We start from the raw sequence: 11,681 nt of genomic DNA on the forward strand, positions 1-11,681 counted from the left end.
TGGCCATCGTGTGGCCGCCACCTCCACGCCACCCAAGAAGCCCTGTACAGTGGCGCCTCTTGGAGTTCAAGGAGCTGAAACCGAGTTGGACTGATTGGACTGGGGCCCGCCAGACTGTCTGGTCAGAGGGCAGGGCCGTACGGCAGGGGCAGGCCACCACTGGCTTCCTCCCTGATTGGAGCTGGGAGAGCCCGGAGCTTCCTCTGGTCCTCTGCCACCCCCAACCCCCGGCTCTCCCCAGGCTCCCGGTGGGTGCGGAGCAGCCAGGAGAGGGGTCCTTGCCAGTTCCAAATAAAGCAGGACCCACCCACTTGCTGCCTGTTGTGCGTGGCTGGGGGACACTCATAATCACAACATGGGAAGTAGATACCCGGCCCTGGGGTTCCAGACCAGATGTGGGGTCAAGGTGAGCCCATCCCCATCCCCATCCTAGGCAGGTTGTCTCCCGGGCCTGAACTCAATCAGAGACACCTCCCTGAGGACATCTGCGCCGGTCCCACCTGACACCGATTGAGGGACCCTGCAGAGAGCACGGCCCAGCCCTGGCCTACAGGAGGCAGCAGAGAGTCAGCACTTCCAGCTGGCTTTGCTGGAGCACCCACTAGGGGCCAGCGGAGCTGTGGGTCATGGTCCAGTGGGGGAAGTGACATGAGTGAGGAGGGCCATTCAGTCTTCGGCGGACATGGATTGAGCACCTGCTGTATACAGGCAATGTAATGTAAATTATCACACTGACTCTTCACCAGAACCTGACCAGGGTAGGATGGGGCGACTCAGAGAAGTCAAGCCACCTGCCTGGGGCTACAGAGTGAGGAGGGAGGGGTGAGCCAGGATTTAAACTCAGGGGTCCATAGGCCAAAGGGAAGAATGGACTTGGTGGAGGGCACTCCATGGGGAGGGGAGTGGTGTGATCCTGGGGTTTGAGGGCCCCTCTGGGGCAGGATGGAGGGGAAGGTTCTAGACATAAGTAGAATCAAAGGGTCCCTCCAGGCCTTGGGCTCGGAGTGCTGGAGTCAGGTGGCGGAGGCAGGCAGATGCTGGGCCCTGGGTGGAGAGGGAGGCTAATCTGGGTCCAGCTGAGAGCCCAGGCTCTGGCAGCCTCCGATAAGGCCATGGGCCACCTGGCTGGAAGTGATAGGTGGGGCACAAAAGCAAGAACGGTCTGGGGAGGTGTCAGTGGGCTGTGGTCAGATGTGAGTTCGAGTCCTGACTCTGACACCGGTGGATGCTTCTAGGCAGTGGCTGCCCCCCTGGGGGCCTCAGTTTCCTCTTCTGTAAGATCGGATGCCGAAAATAGGGCACAGTGCTCACCCTTGGGAGCACCCAGTCTGACGGAGGAGGCATAGTAAACACACAGCGGTCACAAACACAGCGAATAGAGCCGTAAATAAATAAGTCCAGAGCATGACTCTGGTGACATTTGGGCGTGGGTGGGTGGAGAGCAGATCTGGGGGAAGGGCGTTCCTAGCAGCGACAGCCAGTGCAAAGGCTAAGAAGCAAGACCCGAGCTTGGTGTGTTTGCGGAACAACCAGATGGAGGCTGGGGCGGCGCCCGGTCCAAAGGTGCCGCGTAGGGGACGAATGAGTCCACAAGACAGAGACCGGTGGCTGCCTCCGCTCCGCGCCAGCCACAGCCGCCCCCACCCGCTTCTGACTCAAAAAAACAGGGCCCGCCCCGCCCTGGGGGTAGCAAAGTCAGCCGCACGGACACGCGGGCGGCACGTCCCCGGAGGCTCGAGCGCGTCACGGGGGCTGACGCGGAGGACCAGGAAGTCCGCCAACTACGTGCCGGCCGGGCACGGCGGCGCCCGCACAAAGTTCGCAGAAGCAAGAGAACGCTCGGGGGCCGCCCGGCGCGGCGAAGACCAAAGCTGAGACCACGGAGGTCTGCAGACGCGCCCCAGCTGTGCGCCTCGTCGCCGGGTGCCCAGCGGGCCCGCGCCGGTGCGGCAGCCCCGCCGTGCGCCCCGGCCCGAGCCATGCGCCCGGGGGGCGTGCGCAGCTTCGCGCTGGAGCTGGCGCGGGACCCGGGCGGCGCGTACCGTGGCGGGGATCGCCTGTGCGGCCGGGTGCTGCTGGAGGCAGCGTCGCCGCTGCGGGTGACAGCTCTCGAGGTGGCGGCGCGCGGCGGGGCGGTCACCCACTGGCTCGAGGGCCGAAGCGTGGGTGTAAATGCGGTGTCCAGCGACTTCGCGGCCGCCGAGACATACCTGCGGCGGCGGCAGCTGCTGCTCCGAGGTGAGCCGCTCATCCCCCCAACCCCGAGCCAGGATCCCCCGGGACCCTCTACCCAGGTCTGGGCGCCCCTCTCCAAAGCCAGCCTTTCGACTTAGAGGCTGTGGTCGGGTGACCCTTCTCAAGATATGGAGACCTCCTCCTCAGGTTGTGGACCCTCCTACAGGGTGGGACACCCACCCACCTACCCCCCTCCAAAACCCTCTTTTCCAGGAACTCCTCCTAGGGTCTGGGCGCGCCCCTCCCCTCCAGAGCTGGGACGCCCTCGACCTAGAGGCTTTGCTGTGGGGAGCCCCCCCTGTATGGAGTCTGGGGGAATCCCTTGGTGGAACTGGGAGTTCCTCCTCTCTGGACCCTAGGATGCCACAGTAGCCCCAGGCCTGGTGTCTCTGATTCCCAGAGAAGGCCCCTGTCTCACGCCCTGCCAGTGCCCCTTACCAGTTTTTACAGGAAGGGTTGTTCGCTGGGTTGGGGGTTCTGGTGGTGGTTGCAGGTGGATGCAGGGTGGGACTGCATCCCAGGCAGGGAGAAGACTTGGGGTGGGGTCACATCAGGCTGGGAGTCTTAGGTGTTGGGCATGTCCCTACCTTGCTCTGAACCTCAGTCCTCCACCCTCAGGCCATATAGCCAGTCGGGAGCAGAACAGGGCCAACAGAAAGAGTAAGTCTGTGCCCCAGCACTGTGCTATGTGGCTGAGGAGGGTGTTGGCCTCTCTGGGCTGTCCTGGCCACCTCCTCTTGGGGAAGGCAGACCTCACCATACCCATCTGCAAGATGGGCAGAAGCAGGAAGCAGCTCGAACCTGGCTCCCCACCCGCAGCCCCCTTTTTTCCAGCAGTGTACACACTAGATGCTTTGCCTACAGGCTTGCAAACTTGTCCCAACGCCCCCCAGGTGTGGGGACTCTTGCCTGAGCAGCTGTGGAAACCGAGGCATAGCCGGCAAGGGGTGAGGCAGGAAGGGGCCCTGTAGTTACTTCCCTTTCCCTGTGACTCGAGGGAAATTGGGGCTGATCTCACCCTACAGTCCTCCTGGTCCCACTCACTGGTAGCTTCCTTAAGATACTGGAGGGGTGAAGCTTGTGGAGTTGCTGTGTGACCTCTAGTGAGGCCCTGCCCCTCTCTGGGCCTCTGGGGACCCATCTGTGAAGCGGACTGAGGGCACTGGCTCAGAATGAGCCTTCCTGGGACTACCCTGGCTGTCCAGTGGTTAAGACTCTGGGCTTCCACTGCAGGGGGCGCGGGTTCCATCCCTGGTTGGGGAACTAAGATCCCTCGAGCCGAGTGCGGTGGGGCCAAAAAGAAAAAACAAAAAACAAAACAAAACAAAAACCAAAAGAAAGAGCCTTCCCATCCCCCCAGGGTCACTCCATTCCCCACCTCCTCCTGGGCTTATAGCCTCTTGTCCTCTTTCTAGGCTCTATTTGGCCCTGGGAGAAGGTCCCGGCCCCTTATTTCAGCCCCAGAGCGCCCTCCTCCGGTACCACCCCCCCACCCAGGGTGATCACTGAGTGGACAGCCTCTACCCCTCTCTTCCGGCCTGCCCTTACCCCTATCACTGATGGGTTGTGTCCGTTTATGGCCGCCGCCTGCTGGGTGTGCCTTGGCCTCAGGGGGTCCCGGTGTGGCCTGAGCCAGACTCAAAAGGGGATGGCCAAACTATGGGGTGGGTTCAAGCAGCAGTACATCCCCCTGTCACCAGAGGGCGCAGGCGCTCCGCAAATCGCGATCAGTCAGCTCCCATCTAGGAAACCGTGCATATGGTTCTTCTCCGAGGAGACCGAGGTCCAGAGACGGGTTACCACCCCAAAGGCACACCGCAGCCTTGAATCCGGGGATTCCGTGAGCTTCCCCGGTACTCGGCTCTGTCTGTGAGGGGAAGAGCTAGGCCTAGAGTAGGAGTTTGCGGAGGCGGGGGAGGGAGGACAGGTGCTGAAAGTTTGGAAAGGAACGTCGGGGCAAAAGCGCTGAGGCGCAGACGAGTGGCAGTGTGTCAGGAGCGGGCTGATGACTCGGGAGAGAGGCTCTGGGAGGGGTCGAGTAGGGGCTACACCGTGATTCATGCACAACCCTCTGAGGTCGGGAATGATTTTCTTCTGGCTCTACAAACGTGGAAACTCAGGCGCCAAGTGGTTGTCACTAGCCCGGGTCAGCCAGCTGAGCGGGTTTCAAATCAGAGGAGGGGGCAGTAGGCGCCCGAGTGGAGGGAGGCCCCATCCACTTCTTCCTCCCTCCCCCATTGCACAGGGCGGGGGAGACTGAGGCCCGAGGTAGTTAGTCCTAGGCTTTCAGGGCCTCGATTGGGGCCTGGCTGTTAATACACCCTTCCAGCTCGGGCTGGACGTGCATCGAGTCACGTCTGCAAGTGGCGGCCGGTTGACGATTAAACCGACGGCAGAATGCTCTTGCTGGGTGACCTCAGGCCCGAGTCCTCCAGACCTCAGTTCTTCCTCTTGACCCCCGGAGTCTGAGGGATACTTGCTTTGTCCCGCAGTGCTTCAGCCTCACCCCAGGGTCCATTAGGGTAGAGGGCAGCGGGTCGCGAGCCGGGGCTTTTGTTATTTTGCTCCACGCGTAGGCGGGGCCACGCCTCTCGCCGCGCCATTGGCGTATTCCTCTCCGGGGGCGGGACCTGCGTCTCGCCCCGCCCCTCCCTGCCGTATAAATGCGGCGCCGGCGCAGGCAGTGAGGAGTTTCTGGCCTGATTAGCTAGTGCGCCTGCGCGCGCCTGGTGGGTTCGCGTTCTCAGGCTGCAGAGTCCGCACCTCGCGCCTACACGTCGCGGGTTCGAAGCCAGGGACCGCGCGCCGAGAGTTCGTATCCCAGCCGCGATGCTGTTCGACAAGGTGAAGGTGTTCGTGGTGCAACTGGATGGTGCGAACGCGGGCGCCGAGCCCGTGTTCAGCGGCGGCCAGGCGGTGGCCGGTCGGGTGCTGCTGGAGCTGGCGGGCCCGGCGCGCGTGGGCGCCCTGAAGCTGCGCGCGCGGGGTCGCGCCCACGTACACTGGACCGAGTCGCGCAGCGCGGGCTCGAGCACCGCGTACACGCAGAGCTACAGCGAGCGCGTGGAGGTTGTGAGCCACCGTGCCACACTACTCGCGCCAGGTACCACCTGGGGACCCCTGCACGGCGCGTGCTGCGCGCTCCGGGAGCCCCTCACAGCCACTGAGCCTCCCCTTCTTGCTCCTACCTGCAGACACCGGAGAGATCACAACGCTGCCTCCTGGACGCCATGAGTTCCCATTCAGCTTCCAGCTGCCACCGTAAGTCAAATGGGGTGGAGGATTGCAGGGGAGTGCCTAAATCTGCAGCCCCTTCCAGGTTTGGGACTCCACTGCTCGGTATCTGGGGACCCCCGAGCCGCAAGATTGTCTCCCAGGGGGGCCCCCCAGGAGTGCCTCGTGTCTCTCATCCCCGAAAGTCTTTGGGAATCTTCCGCCCGGGAGTCTGTGGATCTCACCCACTGAAGCCCCTTCCCTCCACCCCCAGGACGCTAGTGACTTCATTTGAAGGCAAACATGGCAGTGTCCGATACTGCATCAAAGCCACCCTGCACCGGCCCTGGGTCCCTGCCCGCCGGGCAAGGAAGGTGTTTACTGTTATCGAGCCTGTGGACATCAACACACCGGCTCTGCTGGTGAGTTGCTGCCCTTGGGGAGGTAGGATGGGAGCATCACAGGCAGGGTCCTGGCTATTTGGTGACTGGCTCCTCACTCCCTTCTCATAGTGGGGGTCACAGCTGAGCCCTGGCAGGGAGGGAGGCAGGTATGGGAATGCCTGTGGAATCCAGTGGAGCCAGGTGCAAGTCCCAGGGGCACCAGTTGGCTGTGTGTTTCTGGATGAGTGTCTCGCCTTCTCTGAGCCTCCTGTGCCTCCTCCATGAAATGGGACTCAGTCAGAGCTTGCAATAATAATGGCTTACTGGGCTTCCCTGGTGGCACAGTGGTTGGGAGTCCGCCTGCTGATGCAGGGGACACGGGTTCATGCCCCCGTCCGGGAAGATCCCACATGCCGCGGAGCGGCTGGGCCCGTGCGCCGTGGCTGCTGAGCCTGCGCGTCCGGAGCCTGTACTCCACACCGGGAGAGGCCACAACAGTGAGAGGCCCGCGTACCGAAAAAAAAAAACAAACAGAAAACAATAATGGCTTACTAAGCGCTCATTACGCACTAAATGCTTGGCTTGTTCACTTCGTTTTCAGTTTAATGAGATGAGTCATATTCCTGGATCCATTTTACAAATAGTTTCTAGATTGTTAAAAAGAAACTTGGATACTAGGCCCTGCCCCAAATCCTTCTTTAGCTGAGGGTGGTTTAGAGGCTTCAGGGGGTCTGTGGTTGGCACAATGGGATGCATTTCATGTCCTTTCCCTCCACCCCACCAGGCCCCTCAAGCGGGAGCTCGGGAGAAGATCGCCCGATCCTGGTACAGTAACCGTGGCCTTGTCTCCCTCTCAGCCAAGATCGACCGCAAGGGCTATACACCAGGTAGCAGGTGGGAGGGGCTGGACTGGGAAGAAGGCCCGTGTCAGGGTTGCAGGTGGGGAAACTGAGGCCCTGCCATCCCACCCTACAGGTGAGGTGATCCCCGTCTTTGCCGAGATTGACAACGGCTCCACGCGCCCAGTGCTGCCACGGGCGGCCGTGGTCCAGACACAGACCTTCATGGCGCGAGGTGCCCGCAAACAGAAACGAGCAGTGGTGGCTAGTCTCTCAGGGGAGCCTGTGGGCCCCGGGCGGCGGGCACTGTGGCAGGGCCGGGCGCTGCGGATCCCTCCTGTGGGTCCTTCTATTCTGCACTGCCGCGTGCTACATGTGGACTACACCCTCAAGGTAGAGTATCCTCGGGGGCTGGGGTGGCTGCGTCCGCTCTGTCCTCCAGGCTGAGGTTCCCCCCGTCCCCCACCAAGGCCTCCTGCTATAGAAGGAGGGTGTGGCTGGGGCTGCCTGGGCACCCTCTATCATGGCTCCTTCCTCCAGGTCTGCGTGGATATCCCGGGCTCATCCAAGCTGCTCTTGGAGCTGCCCCTGGTCATCGGCACCATTCCTCTACATCCTTTCGGCAGCCGCTCGTCCAGCGTGGGCAGCCATGCCAGCTTCCTGCTGGACTGGGGACTGGGGGTCCTGCCAGAGCGACCTGAAGGTGATCTCTCCATCCTGCTGTGGGGGGCATGGGTGGGCAGAGAGGCAGGTGCCTGGCTGACTCTCCGTCCCCCAGCCTTGATGCCCCCATTTGTAAAAGTGCTCAGTAACAGTCATGTTGGGAGTATGAATTCCCCCAGAATCCCAATCCAAGGGCGCACAGCTCAGCAGCCCCAGAACTGGCACAAGCCAGCTCCCAGCCACTGTCCCCAATTCTGGGGCTGCCCGCCTCCTCTACCAGCCTCACCCACCCTGTCTCTCGATTCCAGCACCTCCCGAGTACTCAGATGTGGTGGCCGATGAGGAGGTGGCGGCCTTGGAGCAGAGCCCCTTCCGACTACTGCAGGACCCTGACGTGGGTGCTGAAGGCCCCTTCTTTGCCTACATCCAGGAGTTCCGCTACCGCCCGCCACCCCTGTACTCCGAGGTGAGCTTGGGGGGTTCAAGAAGCCCCTGTGGCTCTCCAGGCCCTGGGAGCCAAGATGAGAGTAGAGAGCCACAGGTGAGTTTTAAGTAATGATGGAACTCCTATATACCCCCATACAGGTGCAAGGGCCTGAACCCGCCTTGCACCTTAGTCTGTTTCAAGGTGTCACCCCCGGCCAAGTGCGGGAGTGGAGATGAGGAGGGTGGGGAGGCGTGTTTCTGAGCCTCCAGGGCCTCCTGAGACTTGATGGGATCATTTCCGCCCCCCGCAGGAGGATCCAAACCCACCTTCAGAGGCCATGAGGCCCCGCTGCATGACCTGCTGAGTGGCAAGTGGAAACTTCAAGGGATGAGGTTGTACACGTGCTTCCAGCCAGCGTGGACATGAGTGAGGATGGCTGGGTCAAGAGCAGACCAGCCTGACTGCACTGAAGTTGGGGAAACCGAGTCTCAGAATGGGGCAGGGCCATTCCAGCATCACACAGAGCAGAGGAAGAGCCAGTCTGGAGTCTGACATATCTGGACTGGTTCTCATAAGGTATCAAATGCCCACCATAAGATCCGAGAGACTGTTCAACCTGTCTTTGCCAGCCTGTGGTCCCCCAGAAGCCTCCAGTCTGGGAGAGACAGAGCCAGACATAAACACTTCCAGGCCCACAGGACCAGAGGAAGGGACCAAGAGCTGGGAGAGTCCAAAGGGAGCAGGAAGGCTTCCTGGAGGAAAGGGCATTTTAGCTGAGGCTTTGGTGCATGAATGAGAGCTCAGAGGGCAGGCAAGCAAGGGGAAGGAAAAGTCTAAGAAGGTCAGAGCCGAGTGATGTGTGGAGACTGCCCCCTTCATCTTAGAACTGGGGCTCAGAGAGCAAGTGCCTCAGTCGAGGCCACACTGCAAGGTCCGGCAGGCGAGAGGACCCAGGAATGAGGCATTCAGGGAAGCAGGTCATCAGAGCTGTGTGGGGCAACAGGGCAACAAGGGCAGCGACTCCAGCCTTTGAAACCTTTGAAAGCCAGAGATTCCTGGCCCAGGCTAGGCTTCCTGGGGGTCCCCTCCACACACTCCAGGACGTGAGAGCTGTCTGGGTATTGTATGGCCCGAGAAACCCAGGTTCAGAGTGAGACAGACAAGACAAGTTCCATCACTTGCAAAATGAAGATGTGGGGCCCCTTGTTGAAGAATTCAGAATTTCAAGACGGGGACAGCAGAGCATTAAACCAGGCTGCGGGGACAGAGGTCAGCCTGGGGTGACACAGCAGGGCCAGTGTGCTTCTTCTGGGCACCCCCTGTGTCCTGGAGGGACAAAACATAATGGGGCAGCTGGACAAGCCCCCAAGTGCAGAGTCCCAGCCCAGGCTGAGGCAGGACCCTTGCCTGGGACTCCACATTTCCGTTAAGCCTTAAATTGTTCTCTTTTGTACAATTATTTTTTAAAAATAAAAGCACGGAGGAAGAGACTGTGCTTAGTGGTTTATTGCCCTCAGGTGCCGAGGAACCTGGGGTGGCCTTGTCCACCATCTTGAGTCTGGATCTCAGATGGAATTCCAGGCTGAGAAGGGTTGAGGGGCCCATTGTCCAGAAGGTGAAGGTGAGACCCAGGGACACATAGGGAGACAGCTCAGGCTGGCGCCGGATGCTTTCACCTTGTGCAGTAGCAGAAGCTGGGACCGTGGACGGTGGAGGGCAGGCAGAGGCCTCATCTGTCCTCACAGAATGGAGATGAGGGGCAGAGGGGTGCCAAAGGCAGGAGGAGCCCTATCTATGCGGTCTTTCCAGTGTTGGGCCACCATCACCTCTAGCTAGTTCTAGAACATTTTCATCAGCTGCTAAGGAGATCCTGTCCCCATTAGCAGTCCCTATTCCCCCTCCCTTAGCACCAGGCAACCACTAATCTGCTTTCTGTCTCTGGATCTGCCTGTTCTGGATATTTCATGTAGATGGGATCATAGGATACGCGGCCTTTTGTATCTGGCTTCTTTTTATTTATTTATTTATTTTTGCGGTACGCGGGCCTCTCACTGTTGTGGCCTCTCCCATTGCGGAGCACAGGCTCCGGACGCGCAGGCTCAGTGGCCATGGCTCACGGGCCCAGCCGCTCCACAGCATGTGGGATCTTCCCAGACCGGGGCACAAACCTGTGTCCCCTGCATCAGCAGGCGGACTCTCAACCACTGCGCCACCAGGGAAACCCTTGTGTCTGGCTTCTTTCGCTTAGCATATTCGGAGGTTCAACCACTTTTGTTGCAGCATGACTCAGTGCTTCAATCCTTTTTATGGCCAAATAATATTCCATTGTGTAGATGAACCACATTTTATTTATCCACTCACACCCTGTTGATGGACATTTGGGTCGTTTCCACCTCCTAGTGGTCGTGGCTCATGCTGTTGTGGCCGTGCTTGTACGAGGGTTTGTTTGAACACTCACAGGGCTTTAAGGCAGCCCTAGCCGTGTGGAGGTTGTCATTTTTCTGGAGTTGCAGGTGGGGAAAGTGAGTCCAATGGAATGAGGTAACTCTCCCAGGGTCTCACAGTAAGGACTGATGGAGCTGCCACTCAAAACTGCCCCTGGAACTCTGGGATCCATACCCTACAGGCCATGTGACACCCATGCGACACTCCCTGACAGCCTGGGCTCCACCCCAGACCCTAGGCCACACCCCATTTGGGCAGGACCCAATTAGACCACCCTCTGATAGCCCTGGCTGTGCCCACCAGCCTTCCCAAGGTAGTGAAAATTAACTAGCAGCCCAGAGTAGCCATGGGCAGGGCTGAGGGGCAGGGACAAGGGGTGGACACTGGGAGCTCTGGGGTCAGGCTTTGCTCTCTGTGTGATGATGGGCCGGTCACTTGTTTCTGAGCCTCAGTTTCTCCATCTGAGACTCTGGAACACCTCCTCTCCACCAATCTAAATTTGGGCACTGATTCCCAGTGATTCCTAGTTGTGGGGTTCACCCAGCCCTCCTAGTCCAGCAGCATCCACCCTGGGCTGCTGATCTGCCATCAAGCTTGGAGCTTGTCAGACTTGGGGTTCCTTGGGGCCTGGCAGCAGAGAGGAGATGTTCCCTTAACACAGTCACCCAGATCCAAGACGGCAGCTTCAGGAGGGGCTGAGTTTCCCCTCAGCTGGATTGTGGGAGACACAAGATCCCAGTTTCCAGATCCATGTTCCCAAACTAAGAAGAGTCTTAGGTGTTCATTGCATTAGCGGGTGCGGGTACAGTTCTATGAAAGGTTCCCCCAGGGGGCTTGGGAGGACAAGCCACCTCATGACCCCAGGACTCCTGCGTCTGCAACTATCTGGAACCTGATCCCTAAAGGAGGCAGATTTTCTGGTTCAGATAAATGACAACCAGGATGGAGCTGGCCCAGGCAGCCCAGAATTTGGGGAACTCCCTGAACATAGAGAGGGGCCCACAGAGTGTAGAGAAGGTGGCCAAATATTCTTCTAAGATAAAATCCCTCCCCTCCTTGGTCCCCTAAGACCACCCACCCACCTCTCCCTCCAGCTCCCCCTCCATCCCTGGCTGCTACTCAAACACCCCAAGCTGGTTCCCACCTCAGGGCCTTCGCAAGGATACCCCAACCTAAAGTCACCACCCCTCATCACTCCCTCCCCCATCCCCCTGTCCTGATGTTTTCATAGCCTTCATCAGTCTCTGAAATTCTTATTTAGGTATTCACTTGTTTGTCTGAGACCTTGAGGGTGGGGCTGGGTGAGGGCTGTGTCCCTGGACCCAGCACGCAGCAGGTATGAGTGACTGGAGGGGACTTCCCATCTACTCTGGTGTGAACAAAGACTGATGGGAGTGGGAATGTCACTGCCTCAAGCTTTTTCCCAGGACCCTCTAGGATCAGACCTGTCACCGGTTCAGAGTCAATGCCAGTTCT

The 11,681-nt window shown here is 59.7% G+C and overlaps 1 protein-coding gene across 2 annotated transcripts; it reads left to right on the forward strand.

The window, feature by feature from the left end:
* Positions 1-1,751: 1,751 nt before the first annotated feature.
* ARRDC2 (arrestin domain containing 2) lies at positions 1,752-9,250 on the forward strand. 2 transcript variants are annotated; one of them, XM_060092169.1, is made up of 8 exons: positions 1,752-2,238; positions 5,430-5,496; positions 5,723-5,870; positions 6,616-6,718; positions 6,807-7,063; positions 7,211-7,373; positions 7,642-7,799; positions 8,071-9,250. In XM_060092169.1, the coding sequence occupies exons 1-8, from the start codon at positions 1,980-1,982 to the stop codon at positions 8,122-8,124; spliced, it is 1,209 nt and encodes a 402-aa protein (XP_059948152.1). In that variant the 5' UTR covers positions 1,752-1,979; the 3' UTR covers positions 8,125-9,250. The 2 variants fall into 2 exon arrangements, with proteins under 2 accessions (XP_059948152.1, XP_059948151.1); XM_060092168.1 differs by lacking the exon at positions 1,752-2,238 and adding an exon at positions 4,111-5,338.
* The last annotated feature ends 2,431 nt before the right edge of the window (positions 9,251-11,681 follow it).

This window comes from Mesoplodon densirostris, chromosome 3, assembly GCF_025265405.1.
Source record: "Mesoplodon densirostris isolate mMesDen1 chromosome 3, mMesDen1 primary haplotype, whole genome shotgun sequence".
In the NCBI taxonomy this organism is placed as follows: domain Eukaryota; kingdom Metazoa; phylum Chordata; class Mammalia; order Artiodactyla; family Ziphiidae; genus Mesoplodon; species Mesoplodon densirostris.

What these genes read in the sequence shown, in the direction of transcription:
- ARRDC2 (XM_060092168.1), top strand. Translation starts at nt 5,065, where the DNA reads ATGCTGTTCGACAAGGTGAAGGTGTTCGTGGTGCAACTGGATGGTGCG. An exon ending in TGCCACACTACTCGCGCCAG is followed by an intron (nt 5,339 to 5,429) that starts GTACCACCTGGG and finishes TCCTACCTGCAG; the next exon opens with ACACCGGAGAGATCACAACG. An exon ending in TTCAGCTTCCAGCTGCCACC is followed by an intron (nt 5,497 to 5,722) that starts GTAAGTCAAATG and finishes CTCCACCCCCAG; the next exon opens with GACGCTAGTGACTTCATTTG.